This window comes from Anopheles merus, chromosome 2L, assembly GCF_017562075.2.
Source record: "Anopheles merus strain MAF chromosome 2L, AmerM5.1, whole genome shotgun sequence".
Classification (NCBI taxonomy): domain Eukaryota; kingdom Metazoa; phylum Arthropoda; class Insecta; order Diptera; family Culicidae; genus Anopheles; species Anopheles merus.
In genome coordinates, this window is record NC_054083.1 from 17,904,543 (window position 1) to 17,930,132 (window position 25,590).

Below are 25,590 nucleotides of genomic sequence, written 5' to 3' on the forward strand. Positions count from 1 at the left end.
ACATTGTGGATGGGGCGTGGGCGTTCGTTGTGCTGTGAATTGCGGTTGAGAATGGAATTGGGACCAAAACGACGAAACATGTTAGTGAAACCAAATCGATATATTTATACATTAATCACAACAACAACAACAACAAAAAAACAAACAAAAACCAACGACGATCAAGCATTTCACCATGACACACGACGACGTTTTGGGTGAGAAGTTATTGCGCCCTCGTGTCCCCCGTCCTTGTTTGCTCAAACGGTGTTTGGTGTGGCGTTAGGGACGTGCAGAGCAAGCAGGCGATCGTATGGCCGATCGTACCCCAATACAACCTGCCGAAGGAATGCGCGCAACACACGGCACCAAAGCACATCCTTTGTTGGTTTAGTCCTTCCGGATTAAATGAATAGGGCAGCTCCAAACTAGTAGACTAAGCAGCAAACTTTCAACCACACATTCACAACCACACAGAGAGAGAGAGAGAGAGAGCGAGAAATAAAGAAAGAGAGAGAGAGAATAGGGTAAGAGTAAATTCCCGGATATTTTTGATAAGACGGAAGCGAATTCTCAATTAACGATTAAGGAAACATACGCATTTAAAGTGGAACGGACAGCCGCAAACTGCAAAGGTGTGTGCGTGTGTGTGTGGTACATGTACTGTTACAAAATGCTACTAACAACAATACGTAATGTGATATTAATTTATTGATTGAAAACGGAATAAAATCGAACGAATTCTTTCATATGAAAACATTTCAAACGCGATGTTAAAGAAATTTTCACAAAGAAAGGGACGATTGTTATAAAACTTTCTTGTTTAATAATCAGTGAACAATTTTTATTTATTTCAAGAAAAAAATATATTAAAACAATACGTAAGTTTAGCTTGTATATTAGGTAGATGCTATAGGTATTTGAATGTGCATGCTTGTTTTGCTTGCCTGTTTGCCGTTTTTTTATATGTTTTTCCATATTTTTCTTCCATATTTATGCCACCCTGTACAGTGGCCCTGCGCATACCTTATGGGTTGTTGCAACTTATCCCTTTTCCCAAAACTTTTATAGAATATTGGGACGTTCTTGCTTATTTGTAGAAAAGTATAGCTAAAGGTAAAGTGTTGCACTAAGTGATAGAAAAGTTAAACTAAGTATATGCTAACAAGTTTCCACACCCTCCCCAAATGGCAGGCTCTGGATACGTGTTTTGTGGACGATCTGATCGGTTTCTTTAATTTTTGTTTTTTTTTGTTTGTTTGTTGTTTCTGTTTTGCCTTCCTCCAACTCATTTGGGCACAAATTGTAAGGGAAACGAGTTCTACAGTAGAAGAAAATGGAAGCAATAGCACAGAGGAGAGGGATCCATTTTTGTTGTTCATTTTCCTTACACTGCATACGTTCTTTACACGCTCTAACATTATTATTATTATCTTTGGGCCCACAGTTAACAAGTTATCAACTTTTTTTTTTAATTCTTTTTTATGTTTGATATACACAATGCGAACGGTTTTCTTTTTCACTTCATCTTCGCTTGTTTGATATATAGTGTTTTTAAATTGTTTGATTTTCTTCTCTCTTTTTTATTTCGTTTTTCCCTACTTTCGGTGATTATTATTGTAATGCTTTCGAATGCGCACCAATTGGCTTATTGATGTGAATTGGTGTGTTTTTGTGTGCATTTTATTTTGATTTCGGTTTTGTTGTCGCATTACGTTGCGCATTATTTCGTACATAAATTTGTGTTGTAGTCACTATAAGGATGACCTCCCGGTATATATGAACATGATCCAATAACAACCATAGGCTGTGAATAACTGTGGGTGTATGAGTGTGCATTAAACTTGTATATGACGGATGTGTGTTTGTGTTTGCAAGTGCTAGGTGTGTTAAACGATATCATCTGCCCAAGCTGTGGTGCACCGCTTGGTTATTATTAGTTTGGCAACATTTCAAGGCGGTTTAAGAAAAATACGATAGCAAAAACGATGGTAGACCATCTTCACTATAAATCGAAAAATGGAAAAATGAACTCAGTGGTTCCAGTGTGGGAAGGCGTACAGGTTCGTGCAGGTCCGTGGGTGTGCAGGTCGTGAGTGCGTGAAGATAATGGGCGATGGCGAAACACTGATTTTCGATTCCTATTTTCGAGCTACACCATCGTAGATGGTTGTGAGAGTTTGTTTTAACCTTTATCCAACATGTTTGTGCCATAATGTACGGTTAAGGAACAGGAAGATTCATCCACATCGTTACTTATCGCTAAGGAAGGAAACACGCGACAAGGGATTACAAGTACGGCATGGCCAGAATGCGCATTGAAACACTCAAACATTCCAAAACAGAACCGCGTCACATATTATTGTCGAGTTTGTATTTTTAACAAGGTTAGTTAATCATGTTCGATGGAAACAATGTACAGTGCGGTGGACGACGACACAAGATATCGAAACAACATATTACATTTAATGTTTAGGTGCAAAAGTTAAATTATTTCAACGTGCCGCGAAGAGTGTATCTTCGGAAATATAGCGCAACAAGCATCGTTTTTGCCCCTTGTACCGCTTACCATGGGTTAACTTTAATGCTTTATCCATGTTTTGTTATTCGCTTTAACTTTTCTTATGCTTTTTATATGTAGTTATTCATTTTCTACGCGCAAGAGTTGATAATTTAACTACCATCCACACTCACACAAAAAACACTGACCCAACGAATACAGTTAACGAATAATATTAACACTTTGTGTTTTGTTTCCACACAACACTATCACACCCCACCACCCACCACCACCACAGCCGAGGCGAGGCCAACAGCCGTTAATTTGAAACACTTTGCTCTCTTTTTTACTCTTATTACACTAAATGGATGCAGTATTTGCGGTTTGTTCTTTTCCCTAAACAGTGGGAACAACGATGCTGATGAGCCTCATGCTTTCGGTTGAGATGATGTTGCGAAGTACGGATACAAATGGTGTTTCGCTTCTTTCTTTTTTTTTACTGACTATATAAACTGCCGTTTTTGGTGTCGCGCAGTGGTTGTAACACGTGTCAGCTGTTTGTTAGAATATTTGTTTAAGACGCTTAGCTTAGTTTAAAGTTTGCTTCTATATTGCTGCCATTTTCACGTATTGTTATTGTTGCTGGTTGAGCGCACTCTGCTGGTTGGCGCGTGTTCTATCCTCGTGTTTATAACTTCTTATTTATTTACTCCTTTTTATAACTTCTTTCTATATTATTTTGTTCTTTCTTTCTCTACTTCGTGCTTTCGGGTTTCAGTATGTTATGGATTGTTGAATTACGTTAAAGTTGCTTTATTTTTTCTTGCACCTCGTCATTACAAATCATTCTGCTACAACAATGGGCTTATTATGCTTACCACTTTCATCACGTAGAAAAGATTTATGTATAGATATATTATGTGTATATGTGTGTGTATATGTTTTTTCTGCAATCCGCTCAACGCTCAACTACGTATAGGAGACGTTTCAAACCTTACGGAGTTTATTTGTGACCAAGTAAGGAGTTGTTAGGAGTGATTCTTCTACAAATGAACTAGAAAGGATTTGCTAAGGACTGCAGCATCATGGCACATGGTATGAAGTTTGCTTAAAGGTTAATTTGATTTACCCTTTCCGTTTTGCCCTCTGTCGGTTGTTTCGCTGACCTTATAGAACCAACAGCTATCATTCTGCTATTTAAACTATATATTTCTCCCCTTTTTCCATTGGTTTTGAGTCGAGTGTCCGGTTGCTATCGATTGCCGAACACACACACACACATAACCTCACACATATTGTGCCCTTAGCACCCTGTACGCTTCTAATGCATTCAATATGTTCTCCACGAATCGTCCCGTAGACATGGGAAACCGTCTTATACATTGCTTTCTACTGATCGCATTTCATTATACATATCTAAGCAGTTTCAGATACGCTGACAAAGGCACTTTTAGCATATAGATGTGTAAACGATATCAATGTTGCGGTTTGATGTTGTATTTGTTGCTGTTTAGTTGTTTGCATTTGGTTGCTTTTTTACTCTGCTCTCTGTCTTATCCTTTTCTATTTTCCAGTTACGGTTTTATATATTTCTTTCATGCTGTAGGCTTTCCGCTGATTCCATCGAATCAACCCTAAAGTCATCGTTTGCATCGCATTTTCAATTTCACTTACTTGCTTTTCTAATGAACGGCGCTTGAATACGCAAACAAGATAAGAATCAACCTGATCCACACGTAAAATGTTATTGTTGTGTGGTGTATGTCCCCCGGTTAACATTACACGCCGGCTGGGCTTACAGCACCTGAAGATTTTCGCAATTTTTAAACTTTGAATCCTCCTTGCCGAATACCCACGTGATCATTTGGCGAGCCTTCATCGATGCCCGCACAACGCTGCGATTTTTGTACCAGTGTGCAGACGATGGTTCTCGAATGCCCTACAAAAAAAGAGGGAAAATATTAATGTAAATTGATATTTCAGCATTCTGTCCAGATGTGATCCTATCATGCATTGCGCGTACCTGTACGGCAGACTGCTCCCGCTTGAGGCGTATCTGCGACAGGATGCCGGCAAGCAATTCGTCCACATTATGGTTGATTGCTACCGATACCTCGATGAATTTGATTTTGTGCGTACAAGCAAGACATTTCCCGTCTGCGGATAGAATGAAAGGATATAATAAGACGTGATATCTACACGTGCCCGAATGTAATGCTCCCGTGCGCAGATTCTCATGTACTGGCCCCGACTGCTTACCTTGCGAAGAAACCGCTCGTGATCGGGCCAAATCGATCTTGTTCGCCACCAGTATTGTTGGCCGCGACCGGCTCACGTCCATATCGTGCAGCATGTTGAGCAGCTGGTCGGCCCGGCTGAATGTCGCCTTATCCACCACGGAGTACACCACCAAAAATGCGTCCGCTTTGAGCATTTCGTCCTGCAAACGATAACCAAGAGAAAGCCGAAAGAAAATGAGAAAGAGAGGCAGAGAGAGGGAGAAAGAGAGTGAGAAAGAGAAACCCCACAACTTAATCAAGCACACCAGACACCGCAACTTGGCGCAAAAATCTCTTCCACCACGACCGGGATTAGCTTGATTATGTCAACTCGTTTCGCATTAGTATTCCGTGCTAGGACCGGCTCGTCCACGACACGCATACTTTCCTCCCTCTCCATCTCCCCATCTTTCCCAGAATGGTGCCTTCCCGATTAGAACAGACAGCTTTCGGAATATTTTATCGTTTCGCAAATAGCAAAAAGGCATCCGCTCCGGCATCACCAGCGGGGGCCAGCAAGGAAGCGTGCCTCATCGACATGACATTTATCTTGCAAGGAGCGTGTAGCATCAAGGGGACGGCACGCTCCGACTGTTTAATCCCCCTGCACTGTCTGGAAGCTCGGTCTGGCTTTAGTGACTCAAATTGCTTCCACAAACAATGCCATCCTTGCTGCCCGGCACATCCCCTGAGCTGGCGCTGGTGTTTGCTTCGCTAGGTTTGACTAATTGACCACGCTTCAATTGGCTGCCATTGCTTTGCCTTTTCCCACTCAATTAGTAATGATTTAATGACATCGACTTGTGGTCTGACTTTTTGCTGCCTTAGCGCACCTGTCACATTTTGATTTACTCTGACTTTTTAACGATCCAGTAAAGTAATTAAGCGACGTCAAATTTGACATTTACAGTCATTGAAACGAGTCGTTTGGTTCAAGCAGCTTTTTAAACTTTAACTTTTACAAACTACGACAGGATTGACGAGCTTTGGATAATTAAATTAAATTGATGTTCATAGGCAAGAGATGGAAATCGGTCATCAATCTCAAGCTCAATTAGAACTTTTAAAACTTTTAAAACTGTAGCTTCGTCGAGATAGCTATTTGTTTAACAGCACTCTAGAAATAAGTTGATAAAAAATTTACAATAGCATAAGTAAAAAAAGCACTAATTTTCACTATTGCTAAACTATTAGAAAAGCCATCTACAACATTTACTTCGGGCATAGTAGGATCTTGGTATGATCCACCTGGTTAGATGTATTTTATGTTAAAATGCTGAAGTCTTCATTGAAGGCACCAGGTCGCTGAAGTCTTGAAGTTAAACTTCTGATGTCTTGAAGTCAAACTGATAATTTTTATAATGTTTTCAGTGAAAGTTTATTTTTGACCGAGAAATTCTTATGTGTAGATTAATATTGCACACATTAATACTTTTCTTCTATGGTTCATTGGATTTAGGTACACCAATGAGCCACAAATAACTAAACCCACTAGGGGCATACGGTGGCGGCCGTCTAAAGTTAGACACCTCATATTTTCACCTATTATCTGGATTTGCGGGATTCTGGTTAGTTATCTAGACCAGTTATCGGAAAACATTTTTACACTCATCGTTGAGGACACTCTTCACCTCTCCCTGTAAAAAATCAGACCGATATCTCGGAACACCATGCATAAATATGGTCTATCTATTTGGCGTAACGTCCTACGTGGACATGCCGGCCTAAACAGGGACTCGAGACTTAATCCATTTCCACGCAGCCGGATATGGTAGGTCCTTGCTAACGGGGGAACGGTCCATTGTAGGCTTGAATCCGTGACGGGCATGTTATTGAGTCGTTCGAGCTGACGACTGTACCACGGGACGGCATAAATACGGTAAAAGGTATGAAATATATGCGGTCCAGTAAAAGTCGGATAGTCTTCATTTCATAGCGAAATGACCAAGTAGCGTGTTATAACCGGAAGAATGCGACAATTCGCGCGTTCGATGAACTTAGCTCATTCCCAAATTTATGAATGAAAATCAGGCAGTTCGTGGTGCTCGCGCACGCTGCAGGTGTGTACGCAACACAAACTTTGTCGGTTATACGTTCAAAGCAAGAATCAAAAACGTTGTAAAAAAAGTAATTTTAAATTGTTTTTTGATTAATCGAAATGTTTGCAACACAAGTTAACAAACCACTTGCCGGGGTTATCCGGACAAGTAATGCATTTCGCAACCCTATGTGCATTATAGCTGTCTACAACAGTTCGTTCGGTTCTGGAACATTCGTGCGTAGTCTGGAACCCGACTACTGCTTCTTCAATTGCTTGACTTGAGGTGATTCAACGTAAGCTCATGCGATATGCTCACGCCTACTTCCCTGGCAGGATCGCAATAATCTTCCTCCGTATGCTGCGCGGTGCCGTCTTCTAGGCCTTGGGCCTCTTTCAGTTAGAAGGCGCAAAGCACTTTCATCGCTGGTTTGCTAAATGGCTCTATCGACTCTTCGCCTTTGTTGCATCGCATCGATATATACGCACCATCTCGACCACATAGGTCTAGAGAGACTCTACGGGTCGTGAAGAATGTTAGAAATGGGAGAAGGCCACGTCAAAGCTATCGGCTGTAACCAATATATTTTTAAAGGCTTTACGCTAGTGAGGAAGTCACATTTTGCTCAAAGGTAACCTGGTACAGGTACAGGTACATACCAGCGATACTAAGCACACGAACGAGTACGTTTGTGCCATCAACTAAGAAGTAGAGTATCCAATCGGTTTTTTTGGTCTTTTCATCTGTTCTATGAATAAAACGAGTATTCACTAGACAAATCTATCAGCAAGGGACACACTAAAATGCGGAAGTTTCTGAATTCATGCCCAATAAAATTGGACGAAAATTTGAAGTTATTTGTATGCTTGGGATAATGTGTACTAGGCACTGAATGTTTTATGCTAAAACAAATAAGCTGTGTAAAGAAGTTTGAGCTTATTCGGGGCTTAATTTTTGGATACAAATTGGTTCAATATGTTCTATATTTTATCTTTTGCTTTATTTCCCTTAATTTAATTTGCTTTCTAATATACTTTACGGTATGATTGACGATATTTTTGCGAGATGTTGCAATGAGAAACAACATTTCTCTTGTACAGAGAACGAATGATTCATACCCTCAAAGCATAATATTTAATGAGAAATGTTAGAGCGTGAAACACAGCGTGTACCCTTTTTCAATCTGCTTCTCTGATCAAAAGCCAACACAAACCCTGCCCCGCAAATACCATGCCCCATGCAAGGGTTTTGATCCGATATTTACCCCTGTTTTTAAATATTCATGGAAATAAAGGCTTCAAGCATAAAAACAACGAAATAATCAAGAATAATGCATACACGCACGAGCATGAGTAAACAGCAGTCGACGTCAATCTTATCAACTCGTCTTACCTCCTTTTTTGTTACATTTCCGAGGCAATGCAAATCATATCTTTGATTAAAGCAAGTGTGAGTACAAGAAACACCCTCTCACACACCACACACATACGGAACGTCACGCACTCTTTCGTTATCCTTTATCGGCAAGGCAATAGGAAAAATAGGGGGACCAACATTCCGGACACACACATACATACATGTGTTTGTCATTTGCTCAGTTCAGTGCAGAAGATGCTGTGCCGGTTCATTACCAGTTTTCTTGTAGAATTTCTAATCTGGAAAAATACTTGTTCCATCTAAAACAAGACAAAAAAGGGCGAAAGCTACGGCCAAGGGTACGCGTTCGAAAGGTTGCCTTCCACTGATTAAACACGGATACGCTACGGTTGAAATAAAATCTCCTACACAAGTCGGAACGGACTCATGCCAACAAGCACCATGAGTTTGACCCTAAGCTTTCCGCGTTCACGCCCCAAGCTCGTCAGGAGCATCAGGAGCGCTTCGGTGGTCCACACATGCTTACTGTTTAAAATTCATAAACGATTTCCATTTGCTCGCTGTGCCGATTAGGACATAATGCGAAGGGAGTCCACAAACCGGACCACCTCGTCACATCCTCGTTCACCCAAAACAGGATATCATCTTTCGGCGCGTTTGCAAAGTGTGACATTGCTGTACAAAGTATGGGTCGTGTGGGGAGCGGGTTCCGGACGAAGTTAAATATTCATCCTTTTCACTTTGCCCCTTCCGTTTGTGACAGTCTGACGGAGAGTGTATAAACGGAGCAGTTTTATTAGATTTTGTCCATTTAACTTAAACGATGAAGATAATACAGCGTACAGTAGCTCTCGCCAAAAAAAAAAAAAGAGGTCTTTGTAGTAGGACCAGTTGTGGGGACTACTTTCAAAATCTACATATTTGAGGGTTAACTCTTGCATGTACTACTGTGGAATCTTTTCAAACCTCCCCTCCAGCCAAGAAGAGTCGCCATATTGTGATTTCTTTTTTCCGTCCATTTTTTTTCTTGCGGAACTCGACACAAATGTGACGCAAAACGGACGACCAACAGAAGCACCCTCTTGTGTGTACGTACGGTGTGTAGTTCGGCAAAATGGCTCCAAGCGACGGTCTCGGGACTTGTGGGGCCCTTATCACATCTACGGACACGAAGCATTCAGTGGACTCGGACTGCTCGGTCAGCCGAGACGTTGATGGAATGACTTGGTCAGACTGTGGTCCGTGAGTGCGGAAGAGCGAGAAGAAAGGAACGCAAAACGCACACGGACCCCACATTCGTGAGGTGGCACTGTAATGCTAAGCGACAGCTTTCACTTAAACTGCTCTGCGGGCGCAAATAATAAAATGGAATGTCGCCCTACAAGCTGACAGTTGAAGCCTTGGGTGACTAGCCATGACAGTTGTGAAGCGCGCTACACGCGCAACAACACTAGCAACAGCAAAGAAGCTTATTGTTGTTGTGTACGATAAAATTAGCGCTAGAAATGGTAGCATTTCAAAGATTGATAAAGTAATTATCGCAAGCACACACACCGCTGCCGCACAGACGGTGTAACGGTTTGAACGCTATGCTCGAGGGGATCCTGAGCGTGACCGGTACACCGCCGGTTTGAACAACTGACCGGGTTGGATGGAAAGAGATCCGACCCAAAGGTGCACGATGGTAGTAGCAGTGATGATTTCGCAATAAAACTGCCATGAATTCGCAATTAGCGTTGGAGGCGTCATGCGTTGCTTGCGTTGTTTGTTCCTTTTGCTTCCCCGATTACGGCCAAATCACCCTGAAGGCGTGATTCACGCTTTCGACGCTTCCTTTCCACTGTCCGTTGCCAGGGCTGGGGCCGTGCTGTTGAGGCCATGATTTCATTTGAATGCTGATTATTTTTGCATTCTCGGGTTGGCGTTAGGGCCGGCCCAATTAAAACGAACGCGAACCGTTTACCGGTGAACCGAGCCGAGGAAGGGAGGGAGGGATTTAATTTTGTTTTCCGGCTATTACTTTTCACCCTTCTTGATGATGGTTTTCTCCCTGTTGGGCAAGCGTTGGCAAGGATTTGTTTCAATCCACCACAAAGACGCATGGTGGCCATATGCTTTATGTGCGGAAGATTAGAAGCTTTTGGAAATGACCATGAAAATAAATACTTGTTTATCTACGATAATCTGGCTTGAAACGAAATACCCCCTCCTTCAAGTACTTAGTAATATGTTTGAGCAGCGTCGTCGACCACAATCGGGTAATCTAGTCGAGCTATTTCATTCTTACACGTGTAATCCCCGAAAAGAGTTTGGTAAAGTTATTTGATGTCGTAATAATAATAACGCCCGTATTTCACTTACACGCCATTTGGTCTGTTATAGTGAGCTTCTGTGATTTATTTTGGATAAATTTAACGGAACTAAGACACAAACGACAGTTTTGAAGAAGGTTGAAGTAGCTGAGTTGCTAGCAACAGCTTTTTTCAATTGTTATTTACTCTTTAAGGCCGGTATGGTGGTACAGTCGTCAACTCGTACGACTTAACAACATGCCTGTCATGGGTTCAAGCCCCGAATAGACCGTGCCCCCATACGTAGGACTGACTATCCTGCTATGGTAACAATAAGTCACTGAAAGCCAAGCTCACTTCACTAGTTGGTACAGACAGGCCTTGACCGACAACGGTTGTTATGCCAAATAAGATTTACTCTTTATGATTAACGAACCATATGAAACAATAGATGCATATTTATCATTAATATTATCCCAAAGAATAATTTTGTAACTTTATACAGGGTTTTCCAAGTCACTTTCGAATGTGCACATCATTATTCACCACCTCCAAGATGTGTTTCAATAGCTGTCAAATGGAGGATTTGCATCATAAAAAATTTCAGTTTTTGCACATGATTTTCAACACACCTCAGAGAACTGTCAAAATCAACCCAGCTTCTGGCGTGTTGAAAATCATGTAGAAGAACTGAAAAGTTATTGTTACGCAATTACAACATTTGACAGCTGTTGGAAATCATATTGCAGGCAATGAAAAATGTTGTTGACATTGGAAATTGACTCGGAAAATTTGCATATTTTGCTAGATTTGTTCACCGCTTTAGGTTATATCAAATTATATAGATTGACAATTGAAGTGTTAAACAAGTTTATTTATTTATTTATTTATTTATTTAGATTTAAAATATTTTGTTTACCTACATCTTACATCCAGTGTTTGTTACAGGGTGTTCCAAGTCACTTTTGAATATGCACATCATTATTCACCATCTCCTAGATGTTTTTCAACAGCTTTTCCAATACATTTGCATCATACAAGGCTTTCCAAGTCACTTTCGAATGTAAACATTTTCATTCCTGGCGTGCAAAATGTTATTCCATATCGATCCGACGTTTCATTTCCATCACGTCCATAATTTTTAATTTCTTGATTTTTTTTATATTTTCAACATTTGATGATTTTCAACACATCTCAAACTGGATTGTGTTTGACAGTTCTTTGTGATGTGTTGAAAATGTAAATCAAAAACTGAAACTTCATTTCGAAGCAAATACACTAATTGACAGCTGTTGAAAAATATTTTGGAGGCGGTAAATGATTATGTGCACATCCGAAAGTGACTTGTAAAACTCTTTTATAAAATTTCAGTTCTTGATTTTCAACACGTCTTAACCTGGATTGAGTTTGACAGTTCTTTGTGGTGTGTTAAAAATCATATGGCAGAATTAAAATATCATTGTGATGCAAATACAACACGTGACAGCTGTTGAAAAACATCTTAACCGGCTGCTGCTGAGGATAATGATGTGCACTTTCAAAAGTGACTTGGAAAAAATCTGAATCATTATTCTGAACTTTGTCCAGCTTTGCTTTTTTTATGGATTAAGATTTAAGAAATTTTCATTTTTATTACATTTGTAACATTCTCCATATTTAAAGCCTCCATATGTTTCGTAAGTATATAAGCAAATATAAAGGCCCGGTCCCCTCGTAGCAAGGACTGACTATCCGGCTGCGTGGCTCTAAATGAGTCTTTAAATCCTTTGCAGGCAGGGTAGGTCTTTACGCCAAAAAGAAGAATAAAACAGTATAGAGTTTGGGATGAATCGCTTGTTACATTCTGTTTTATTTCTGTTTTATCACCTTTTTAACACAAATGTTCTAGTCTTCCTACCATTCAATGGCAGCCAATCAAATTTTATTTATTTCTACTGAAGCCGTACTCAGCCACCGAAACTCATTTGTGCCACAACAGAAAACAAAATTGTCTACTCATTCTATGGCGTCTGAATGAACGACAAATGTGTTAAATTATCATCACTAACAAAAAAAGACAAATCAAATAAAAAGCACAAAAGAACTGTGCATTAGTTCATACGATTCTGTTGAGGAGGAGGAGGAAGAAACGGCAAGCCCTTTTCATCGCAAACCCCATTTACACAGACACTGTTCGTTGATTACACTAGTGGACACTAGTCCAACATCAGCGATTCAATGAACAAGAAAATCATCCATTCAACCACAGATCTTGACACACACATGTTCCCCTCTTTCCTTACCTTGTTGCCCATGCTATCGGTGACAAACTTCAGTTCCGACTCTTCGCCATTCAGAATGATGGATATATTCTGTTCGCCCGGAGACTCTGCAGATAGAAGCGTAACGAGAAACCATTAGAAGTCGTATCATCGAACTCGGCCGCAATAAAATCAAACACACACACACACACACATACACACATTTATATGAACAGCCAGCTTGACCACAGTTATGATGTTCTTACCTCGCGTATCGTAAGCATTAATACATTCCGACGATCGAAACTGTGACAGCAGCGCTCCCTTGCCAACGCCCGGCGCTCCAATCATGAATACGCAGTAGGATTCGATCGGAGCGGTCGGTGGTGTTAGGACCTCGTCTACGGGAGCCCGCACGGGGCTCACCGGTGCCAAGCTGTTGCTTCTCGAGCGTCGCCTACGAAACGAGTCGCCCCGATTTACGACGCCTGCAAACGGAAGGAAAGTAAAAAGGATAACAACCGAATATAGTGTCTGCCGGCGTCCGGAGCGACTTTGCACAATGATCATCGAAATCATTGCTCTCGTTGATTTGTTCGTGTGGAATTGGGTGTTACCAGCGAAAGGCATTGATCCCTATTTCACGTGGTCTTGGTTTATTTGGATAGAGGCGGGATGGAGAGAGAGAAAGAGAGTAGTTTCGATTCATGAAGCCATTGGAGCCCTTGCTTGGTGGCTGATAATAAATGGTCTTTCAAAGTGGTATTATCGTTGGTTTATTCGATGGAATCATCGTTATCAAAATGATTGCTCTAAAATAATGCGATATTGAAGCTATCGTTCCAATTCTTAATGCAGTATCATTTATAATGGTCTCGCATTCTATAAAAAATACTAATACTTTATTATTTACATCACGTATATTTCAATTCAGAGGATTGTTTTAGCCGCTTCTTGCCGTTAGTTGCACTTTTGCACTGGCTACTCTTTAAGATCTAAAGCCAAATTTTTTTTTCTGAAATGGCTTATAAACATTTTTATCCGTACAAAAGCTTATATTGCTTTGTGTAGTTTTAAGATATTTGTAAATTCAATATTTACTTTAAACAATCTTTTCCAAATTGTCTTTACAATTAAGCTACGATAGCCGGTCTTTTATTAACAAATAACTGTAATAAATTGTAATAACTGCATTTCACACAAATCACAGAAAGATTGTAAATATCTATTTCTTGAATGGTTCAAATAAATTGCAAATAATTTTTATTGTTATAGTTATAGTTGAACAATAAAAACAAACTACTTAAAATTGAGAATGTGAAATAATGTTAGATGGATCCTACGGATTTCACTAAAATCTTTGGTTTAAAATGTAATATTCTATGTATGAAAAAGGATACACAATTTTATGACGCTTCGTCTATGTTTTGCCGAATTGTAACTCCTCTCTTCTCACTATTATATTGCACACTTCAGAAAATTATACCCCTTCCCCTAAAATAAATTTATTGGATATCTTCACTTATTACTTTCGCATATACTATTACTGAAAAAATTACTTTCGCATATACTAGACATATTGCCCTACATGCCTTTTATTTACTGCCACACATTTTAAAAACCCAACTGAAACCCAACGTTTATTTAAACACAATAGCCCATCTTTTGAACGTCAATTGATTTTCCAGCATGAAACAACATCACACTACTTCATAAAGATGACAGTGCTATAATAAGCGCAATGATTACGTTAATAATATTACAAACAGAAAATGTCTATTCTCGGTTCCGTGTAATGGCGGCTCGTTGAACCGTCCCATTCGGGTAAGGTATTATTTCCGGCTTCCCTGAAAAGCAATGCCATTTCAATGCTCATTAACAAACGGTTGAGCGAAACCGAACCGGACCACCGCCGTCACGCCTCGCCTCCGATGTAAAAGGGTCGCTCGCATCCTCGAAAACGAATCGCGAACCCGTTCGAGCGAAATCGCACGCATCGCCAGGAGCGTGTTCAATCGCACGCAATTTCCATCCCCAAAGGCACCCAGAAACGGTAAAACCGGCCTCCGAACACCGAAATTGCCGTTTGCCAAAATGGCAAATTAAATCCCTTTCCTTTCCTCTCCCCTTCCTTCCCTCCCGTCACTTACCCTGCTTCGATGAGCTGAACGTTCTCAGTCTAATATTGTCATCGTCGTCCTGATCGTCTATCTGCAGGTGCTGTAGGTTGATCTGCGGCACGTCCAGAAAAGCGTTCGATTTCCTTGGTGTTGCTACAGGTTTGGAGTAGATGGGCGCCCCAGACGCACAGGCAAAGGAAACAATTTCAACAATTATTAACAGCATTTCGGGTTTTGGTGCGGCGGGGGTGTTTATCGGTTCCTCGCTGTTCCCTTTCCCGCAAAGGGCAAGCTGCGAGCTCTAGCGAGAGTGTCGAAGACAATAACGAGATACACAACGGTTGCTAATCAAACATGCATATGAGTGGTTCGTGCTCGTGACATCGTGATAATGAGACAGTTTTACAGGATGGCAACACTACCTGTAATGTACACTATTCTCTGTGTACGTGCGTGCGTGCGTGCGTGCGTGCGTGCGTGCGTGCGTGCGTGCGTGCGTGCGTGTGTGTGTGTGTGTGTGTGTGTGTGTGTGTGTGTGTGTGTGTGTGTGTGTGTGTGTGTGTGTGTGTGTGTGTGGTGTGTGTGTGTGTGTGTGTGTGTGTGTGTGTGTGTGTGTGTGTGTGTGTGTGTGTGTGTGTGTGTGTGTGTGTGTGTGTGTGTGTGTGTGTGTGTGTGTGTGTGTGTGTGTGAAGAGCCCGATTCTTACAGCGGTAGAGCTATGTGTTCATGCAGCACTGCAACATTGAAGCGCTTTGATCTTCGAATTCCACACACAAAACTCATACAAACAAGTCATATTTTAAAGTTTCTCATCCAGTGCTGGAAACTAGTAGCTGAAAAGGCTTCTGCACATGGCGAGAGGCCAATAAAGCAAACTTAAGTAGGACAAACGACACAGAGATGGAGAGCGCAAAGAAAGAGTGGATGAAATAATCAGGACATATCATTTACGATTACGAGTTTGATGTAAATGAAAACGCACATTTACGAAACCGGGCACCGAGCGGGGCTGCCAACTTCCTTTCCTACAAACACGACCCGTACTTTCCGCCTCCACTTCGGGCGGATCGATGAGGTGAAACTTTGACTGAAAGCTTGCCACACGTTTCGAAACACTATCCGGTAACGAGAAAACATTTCTCGCTCGGTCGATTACAAAAACAAAAAAACCAGGACAACACTAGGATTCCGGATGGAGCCAGCGACACACAACCACACCCAGAGCAGAGTGGGGTCGGTGAAGAATGCTTCCACTTTTACACACCGAACAGGGTGCAGGGGAAGGGTGGGTGTAGCAGCGTCAAAGGACCCGGACTGACATGAGCTGAAATTGGAATTTCTGAATGCTGTACTACTTTTCGGGCCGGCTGAAGGCAGGGTACGAAACATACAACCTGAACAGTGTCAAAGGGACCCAGCAACATACACACAGACACATTATGATCACATCACGGCACAAACCAGACACAACACAACAGTGGTTGTGGAATTTTGCAAACGACGAGTGTTGTATTGGGTGACATGTTGCGAGCGTCCAACACTTCGGAAGGAATAATTTCATCCTCCATCGAGAATCAACCCTTACAACAACGCGGTACGGTATGCTAACATAAAATGAAGGAAAAGAGAGAGATAAAGGTGCGTTTACATGAAAGAGGAAAGAAAACACTGGAGACACTTGTTGGAGAGACATTCACTACCGGAAGGAACCCATCACGATTGTTGGTCAACCGTGTCAACAACTGATAGAAAGGGAAGGTAAGTGTCTATCGCAGATAGAATATAGAAAATACACGAAAATGACACAACACCAAAACAGAGGTGGAACGAGGGAAGAGATTCTAACGATAATAAGCAGCTGCGCCTTGCACCATACCTAACTTAATCCTTACATTTTGATGACGCCGCTCTGCAACAAAGAGAATGACGAGAAATGATTCACGCATGCAGACGAGTTGAACACGTGCGTTAAAATGGTTTCTTTTTTTTTGAAATTGGAAGTAATGAATATATATCCACATAAATATATTCCAAAAAATAAAAACCCAAACAAAACAATTCAATGGAAAGTAACAAAAGAATAAGCTCTCTTTTGGGTTAGTATTTAGTAGTTAGCGTTTTGGTGTAAGCTAGCAGCACAAAATTAGCAGTGATGATTGTAAGCTTCAAGCTTTAAGCTTTAGTTTTAAGGTCGGTTCCGTCTCTGTACCTGAATTGTGCATTGGACGCCTTTGCGAGCCACGTCGTTTCTGTGGCGGTGGTGTTTCTGAATCATTCAGCCGGGGCTCACTGGTGCAGTGTCCCCGCGAGTCTTGCAGTGTGGGAGGTGGGGGCTGTGGCTTACGGCGAACCTGTGTGAAAAGGAAGAGGATAAAAATCAAAGTTTGCTCACTGATTTGGCTTCCCGATTCTTTTTTGTTTTGTCTCGCGCAGGATGCTTCTAAAGTGATTTTAGGAAAATTGTAAGGATGTCCTCTCTCCTTTGAAATGATAAACTGGTAATGGTCAGCAGATATAACTTGATTGCTGTAATGAAACTGTTACGAGAAAAATTTCAAACAATGAAAAAAATGCCAGTTAAGAAACAGTTTCAGAATGATTTTCTTCTTATCCAAACTATCGTCTTATTTTGCTCTGTTGGTTCCTTCAGATGAAACCCTATAACATAGCGAATCTCATCTCATTGCTATTACGAATAAGTTTTTTGTTAATATGATGCCTGTTCTCATCTAACATAGTATAGTCAGAGTCATATGACTCTATCCATTGATTAACTAGAAGTCATGTATCTCAAAGAGAATCTATTCAGAAATAACCTAACCCGAACGCTACGTTCCAGTAGGTTTAAAAGGAGACAAAACGTATCATAGAGTATGTCACAGTATCAGTTTGTAAGCAGCATTCGATAGAGTGTCCCGAAATAGGTCATTTGACCTGTGAAACTCTTCAATAACTGTACAGGGTAACCTAACAGAATCTCAGAAGCCGACCAAATCGTACTTAGAGACAAAATGGAAAAAATATCTTCATTCTCAAACGTAATTTGATAAGACGCGCACTCATGTTGACTTTCACTGCCTTTTAAAGGATAATCTCTATTATCTCTTTCGAATCCAGTTGTCTTTCAATTCCACGCTCCTTGATTTTAACATTTAATTCCTATCCATGATCTCTATTTTAGTACCTGCTTCATTTTAAAATCTGGTTCTGTTGTCAAATGATTAAGCAGTACGCAAACTAAGCGATCGCGTGTGAAAAATAATTAAATTTGCTTCGCAATCATTTTCTAGTTTAGAATTCCTCATGCAACTTCTCGCTCGACACTTCAGAAAGGTCTACATTCGTGTGATCGCTTAGGACCTCTCTTCGGGTTAATCCGCTGCACTGATTATAGCTGTGAGTAGTGTTTCTGCTTTTTTTGTTCTACTGAATCCTTTTTTAGTCTATTAATGTAACAATTTAAAAGAAACATGCACACATAGATTCTTCTTTCTCGTCCCAACTTCTACCCTGTTTTAGTTTCAAAATAGTTCTGTTCTCGTACCTGCCTGCTATATCCCGGTCTACGGCTTGAAGTCTGAATTGTACTGTATCACTGTTTATCTCACAGTTGCCAATTACGATTGGTGTCTTTCGTTACCAAGTCTTTGTCTATTACGATCAGAATATTCTGGAAAGCCTTTAATGCATTACGGTTTTAGTTATAATGAAGCTGTTTCTTTTGATATCTGCCCTGTTCCGATCTCTATCCCTGTCAAAAAAGCTCAATTACAATTTCAAATTAAACTAGGAAATTTAAACTAAAAATAAAATTAAGAAGTTTGATTGCAATGATTTTAAGCTTGCCAAGATTATGCGTTACTTCACTGTCTTTAGATAGCAATTCTATAAGCTTCATAACTTCCAACAGCAGTTTTGTTGACAGACTCTTTAATAACAAACAATAATCCTCCTCCATAATAATTAGTATAAAAGCAAACGGCAGCAAAGCAAACGCACTTAACTCCAACACTACTCCTTTTTTTTTCTCTCTCTCTCTCTCTCTCTCTCTCTCTATCTCTCTCTCTCTCTATCTCTCTCTCTCCTCTTACCGATCGTGGTCCCGTGATGCGTGCACTTTGCGATCGCGTCGCCGGCTTCCTTCGCCGGTAGCCAGGCGTGCCGCTCTCGGGCGTATCGCCCTCCGACGGTGGGCTGATGATCGTCTCCAAGCTAGCACAGGCTGGAGCTGAAATCGACGAGCTGCGCTTTTTGTACGCAGGGCGCGCCGACGAAGGTATATCGTCCGCCATGGTCATCGGTGTGGCGTTCGCTGTGTCTCACACGCACCGGTGTTCACGCGTTCGCTAAGCTTTCGAATGTTCGAGGGCCGCTGACGCCCGTTGAGCTGCCGATGGATCGAACAAGCACCAAAAGAATGTGTCCTTTCTCTGGGCGGTTGACTGGCACGATCAAGCGCTATTCCTTATCGTGCTACTACGCTACTACTTGTCTACGCTATTGGTGTATGAATTCCAAATTGCTTTCCGTACTTATTGCTTGTCTCTTTCCAACTGTGGTAGGTCCGGCTCATCCGTGCCTGATGCGATTGCTCACCTTGGTCGCTATATTTCGTGCATTGTTGTTTTCACGTCAGCGCTGCGGAAGAAAGAATCAGACAGAGATAAGAAGAAAAAAAAGATTATAGCCACGTCTTGCAAAGGGTTTCTTGCGGGCACTGTGTCGCGTAGCCCCCGCCGTTCCCTGTTTTGGATCCCTTTTTGTGCATTGTTTGTGCATTAACTCAAGTGCAGACACGGATGCATTCATTATTCCGTTACCTCTATTTACACTTGCAGACGCTACTACAACCCTTCCGTGTGCGGTGTGGGGACCATATTTTAGTAGATTGCTTGGAAAATGTACATGCGCCGCATCAACAACAGAAGTCCGAACAGTGGCCGGTCAAGCGGAGGGGTGGCACGTGTCACCTCCAATGGTTGCGAGGGCGTAAAGTGTCCGTCGGAGCAGGAAAGCCCATTGCTTGTCAACCATTGCATCATATCGTACGCCGTCAGACACCCTCTCGCTGCCCTTCCCGGAACATTCCCGGAAGCCATTTACACGGTCGACTCCACGGCCAGTCGAAGGATCAAATCTGGCTGGCCGTGGGGCTGCCGAAGGCTCATGAATAAACATCGAGCCATTCTGTACAACGATTGGGGGCCGCTGTACATCGAGTGCGCGTACCCATACATCCGTATAGACACGGACATGCCGCTTTGATGCCTGCCCGAGTGGTTCGTCCCCGTTTTACTTGGTGTTGTTACGTGGCATTTGATGTTACGGTTTCTTGCGGCGACTTGTGTTCCCTTCCCGTGCTGGAAACTTCCATAAATTCAATTAGTTAAAAGTTGCACCAAACCCGGTCCAGTAACTTTTACACTTCATATTACTGTCTTTCCCCATGCTCTGGCTCCCATACTACCTGCGAGGTTTGTACAACCCCTTTTTCGTGGTGATATTGATAAAGCAATGGAGCAACTATTTTCCGCACTTCCTTGACTTCCACGCCAAAGTCCTATCTTGTTTCACTTCTCCGAACGTTCCATCCCTTCTTGACCAACCGCTCCCTACATGTAGGCTTACAACCGGCGCGTTTGGCGCTCTTTGTGTAAGTTTTCACATATGAAAAGCTTGCAGACTGATTTACTTGCGCTACACTTGTGTGTCCCACCGACCAGGTCCAACAAGAAGCCCCGGAAGAAATTCTTGTTTGGTATATCTTATGCTCTGGTACGGTGCGATCGGTTTAGTATGTGCGCCCATCACCCCGACGAATTCAATATTTTAACGTCGGAAACTGAAAACTAGAGCATCCCAAGGAGCGCGAAACCCGGCCATGTCGACAACCGGGTTTTCGGTTTCGGAACATGTGGGCTAATGTTTTTGCACACACACACACACGACTAACGGTGGATGTATGAAGGGAGGGTGGAACAACCGACTCAACCGACCGCCATTTCCAGCAGTGCGTCGAGCTTGGCCCGTCGTCGATGGAAGGCACTTTGAAGTTGAGAATGAATTCAATTAATTGTTGCTCTTCCAGGGAATTGTTTTACTATGCATATTCACACACACGTACACACACACACACACACACACGAGGCATGTCAATGGGCGGCTGGTGCTGGATTTAATTTACCTCCAGTTGGACGAAATGAAAACATGCGCTCCAACCGGTCGGTGCTGTTGGGTGAACGGCGCGTCGTGCCGGTAAAACGGGGCCGCAGAGCAGGGAAGATTTCAACCGAGCTGCACGTAAAATATTACTCCTGGCAAACGATTAAACACCTCTTTTGTGGTTTTGGGGTTTGTGGATTCCGACGTTTTACCGTGATGGCGTGATGCTGCACAGGCCGGGAGGAGGATTGGGGCGTTCATTTATCTTCCCGGCTCAGTCAGCATAATTTGAAGCGTGTCTTTCTACCACGTCAAACTATTGAAGAATGTAGTTAGACGAGTTTTCATTTTGCTATGCAACGCATGGAACCTTATGAGTTTGGGTGGTTAGAAGGGAGAAACGTTTTTGTTGCATTGTTTTGTATTTCAAATTATATCAAATATTGCATTGCGAAACACTGCTGTACGAAGTAAACGGATATCAGCATCCAGAAATTTTAATATGACATTGCAACACGAGTTAAAAAGCCCTTCTCGCTTATTTTCATACCGAAAGCAGTAAATATTCCTGGTTTTCGACTTTTCAATATGCGATGCATAATGAGTTCAGTGAAATCCACTAACCCGTTCAAAAGCACTTGGCAAACCTTAGGCCCCTTATGATTGTTGAAGAAAGAAAGAAAAGTTAGTTTTAGAAAGGAGTTAAAGCAATAAAATGAAGTTATCTTCCTTTTTATGCATATATTCTCATAAAATCATTGAATGAAATTATCAAAGATCATTCAGGATTTTTCGATAATAATATTCGACATTGGAATATTATTTCTTGGCTTTGAATGGCTTTGGACGTATTGATTTGCAGGTAATCCTTAATCTGCCACATGCTGCCACAAAAGCCACATGCTCAAATATAATCTAAGTTGAACTAGATCGATCGGACGAGGCAATTGTCAAAAGTGAGAAAAAGAGATACCCTCCTTTCTTCTTCGCTAAAATTCGGGAGCTTTGCAAAATGTAACAAAGTAAGAGCAAAAGTCGTACCTTTTCTTTATTTCCCATACACTCTATTTAACTCTATCAATATGTGTCATGATTGTCATGGCTGTAAAGCCGCAGGGCCACAGCACTTGAGAAAGTTGAGAAAAAAATCTCTGCCACTCGTTAAAGTTCCTTAGGCAATAAAAATTGACGGCAGTCATCGTAAATTTGTCTCATTTTGAGGAACTGCCATAGGCACTCAAGCTATAATCGGGTTTGTTAGAAATAAACACGTAATTGGTTTAGCATTTCGATACAAATTTCGAATAAAAACAATGAAAATACAATCCAAAGTTGCTAACGTTTAGCAAAAACCTCAATTGCTTACACTTCACAGAGCCGTTCGCTGCATCGCCCACTATCTCTAAGATTCTCAATAGTTTCTCAAGTTGGTTTTGTGTTCTTTCTACAAACATTGAGAACGTAGTTGTCTCAAAATCTCTCAAAATCTCTGATAAAGTTTCGCAGCCGCCATGACCTGAGAAATCTCTTAAGCAGAGGGTCCCTGGCGGCTGAGATACTTATAACACAAAATTGCATGAAACAATAGGCAAAATCAGATTTTCTACAATATTGTTTTGTCTATAATATGCTAAGTCTATAATATGCAAATTAAACGCATTTTTTTCCTTTTGCAAAATTTACAAATGGCTAAAGTTCAACTATCACGATTAGTAGTGAACTTAATTATTTGCTTTTTAATGATTCCCTCTCAGCATATTTAGCATTCCCAAATACTTACAACGATGCTTCAAGTTTTCAAAATTGCGTTTTCGACCGTGCTCTTGATTATGTAAATTTGCGCCGTTATGCTTGCAATCAACTCTACTGCCAGTTTATACTACACTTCCCAACGGCGTGGCCCGGAAAAGAACTTCACTTTCACGGGCTCAAGACGCCGGCGAAACCCTTATAAAACCCCCCATCCCGCCGATGCCTCCCGCCTTGCCTGCTTAGTCTTATTGTGAGCGAAAAATGCAACCTTTTCGTTTGTGTAAAATCTTTGCTTCATCTTACCGCATCCCTCCACGGAAACCCTTAGGACGGTGGCGCTATTATTGTTACGTAAATACTGAAACAAAGCTCCACTGGTTGGTTGTCGGTGTACACCGTAAAGAAAAATCTCATCAAAAAAAAAAAAAAACAACGGCCAAACACAACAAAAACGGAGTATTACTTTGAAAATTTGTTACAAAGTACCAACAACCTCGTACCTCGTGTACCAGCACCACCACCGTTCCGTTGACGAAACATTTGCGGAATTTATCGAGAGGTCAACTATCCACCGTTCCGGCCCGCCCGAAAACCCCGCCCATGGGACCTTCTCCCACAAGCTCCATCGGCACAAATACACTATCCCACAGCACGGCTTTTGTTTTGTTTAACTTTGCACGTTCCACTTTATGCTGGACTGCGCACAACAATACACCTGAAGTGCCGATGTAGAAGAAAGAAACTTTTAAACTTTTGTACTCGCACAAACACATTTCTTCCCTTTGGTTGGCCGGCCTTTGTTGAGGCATTGCTTTTGGTTTGGGCAAAGTTTTTGCACACTGCGACGGTCCGCACGCTCCAAAGTGCAATTCAAACCCGCTTCGTGTTTGCCCACCCCACGGTCGAAAAAAAACAGCTCAAAATAATAATACAACTTTTCCTACTTGCCCGATCATGTTCCTAATATCACCAGCCACTCTCCTGGGCGTAGCTGCGAACGCAACTTTCGAGACATTACACTTCAAATGTTGACGGTTCGTTTGCTGGTGCGTTTTGTATTCCCCCACAGTACCGGGCGCTTCCTTCCAGGAGCAGGAGGAAATCCAGGGCGGAAGCGTACTGGGAATCGTTGTTTTGTTTTATTGCTTTGTGTCCGATCCTCGTTACTGCGAATGAAGCCTCGCAATAAGCGTGCGCCGACAGCCGCAAATACTTAAAGCAACCGACGCGAAACCCACGAAAAATGTGTCATTCGTTCCGTTAAGTAATTTCCTTCCCCATGCCCCTTTCAGAAGCGTCACCGTTCTTGTCGTGGAAAGATTATGTTGTAAATGCACAGACCCTACCGCCCATTAGCCGTGGTTGGGCTGGAACATGAGATTTCCTCGCGAAAGGATAAGCACAAACGGCACACGAGTGATAAAAAGAATGGTACGAAGTGCAAAAAAAAAACAAATACTCCAAAGGGAATTATACACTCATACCACATTGTACACTAAGCGTACACCAACCGCAAAAAGGGGTTAATGCTTACGCTCGTTCGCTTTCAATGGAAAGAAGGAGAATGCGGAGACAAACACACAACAAACAAAACCCCACGAGGATGAAAGGGCTCGTTCGTTCGTTCGTTCGGACAGTCACTCCAATCCCGTAAGCTGTTTATTTGTGATATGAATCATCAGCAACCGGCGATCGGAGATTACATGGCTTACAGCGGGACGGAAATGCAGGCAGCGTGGCGGGCGCGACGCGGGGACGCTCCACTACGACTGGGTCGTGATTATGATGGAGGTCCTTTATGCTGGGCTAGGTTTGTTGCTGTGTACAGGTTTATTGCAGTGTTTCCCTCTTTTCACATGACAGATATCACTTTTTATGTGGCTGCCGAGCAAAAATTATGCAAACTAATTGCCGTCTTGCTAAACACGTTTCTTCGGTGCGATCAAATGTGGACGAGAGGAGGAGGGGCAAAACAAAAACAAAACAAAACCATACGTACTACGGGGGACAGCTAAAAATGAGATTATTATGCAGATTGTACAGATTGTGCCACGCGGGCTTACCGAATGCCGGTAAGCATGTTTGCACACAATCTGTTCTAATTGAGAAGCTCGGTTGGAGATGGAAATACACACTGGAGAATGGCTTGGATGTAATTATGAAAGGATTTTAGAACCATTGTCGCTGTGGGACCACTTTAAATTGATTCTTTTTTTCAATCATCATTTACTCGCTCTGTAAAGTGCAAATCTTTGTGCTAATTGTTTTTTCTTCCTGTATACGCAAGAAAGAATATTTAAATGCGTCTTTAATTGCAAATAATTTGTTGGTCTTTTTTGTGATGGATATTTTTGAAACAACTGAAGCTATTGATTTTATAACAATTTGCTACAATTTAACTTCACTATTAGAAAATGATTTAAACAAAAAAATCTTACTTTGAATATTTTGATGCACTTGTTGAGAGGTGGCTAATTTCCCAAGATATGATTCAAAAGTTAACTTGTCCTGAATAGCTGCTTTGATACTTGAAAACTAGTACAAAAATTATTGACTGTTTTTACAGTAAAAAATGCAAAATTAAACGTTTCAATTTCTATAATATTCGTGCTTCTTCTTTTTGATTTTGTAAGTGATACTGTTGCTGTTCGTTATACGTTAAATCATTATTTTGCAGCTTCTGTTTGTATACATTCAGTGATGTCAAACTCGTTTTGGATCGCGGGCCGGATTACAATTGAACTCGCGAGTCGCCCTTGAGCCTAGAATCTTATCTACATTTGTTCGTAGCCTCCAATAAAACTACTCATGACAAATTATACTTCATATATATTCTCCTGTGTAAAAATAA

General features: G+C 41.6%; 1 protein-coding gene across 2 annotated transcripts in view; it reads right to left on the reverse strand.

The window, feature by feature from the left end:
* Positions 1-1,065: 1,065 nt before the first annotated feature.
* LOC121591580 (GTP-binding protein RAD) overlaps positions 1,066-25,590 on the reverse strand; it is a 38,443-nt gene continuing 13,918 nt past the window's right edge. The window contains exons 3-10 of one of the 2 annotated variants that reach the window (XM_041912272.1): positions 18,917-19,463; positions 17,035-17,176; positions 14,856-14,978; positions 12,972-13,193; positions 12,748-12,833; positions 4,739-4,919; positions 4,503-4,636; positions 1,066-4,418 (exon numbers count right to left, since the gene is read on the reverse strand). In XM_041912272.1, coding sequence (XP_041768206.1) covers positions 4,275-4,418; positions 4,503-4,636; positions 4,739-4,919; positions 12,748-12,833; positions 12,972-13,193; positions 14,856-14,978; positions 17,035-17,176; positions 18,917-19,123 — 1,239 coding nt within the window. In that variant the 5' untranslated portion in view covers positions 19,124-19,463 and the 3' untranslated portion in view covers positions 1,066-4,274. The remainder of the gene's footprint in view (positions 4,419-4,502; positions 4,637-4,738; positions 4,920-12,747; positions 12,834-12,971; positions 13,194-14,855; positions 14,979-17,034; positions 17,177-18,916; positions 19,464-25,590) is intronic. The other variant, XM_041912273.1, reaches the window with a different exon arrangement.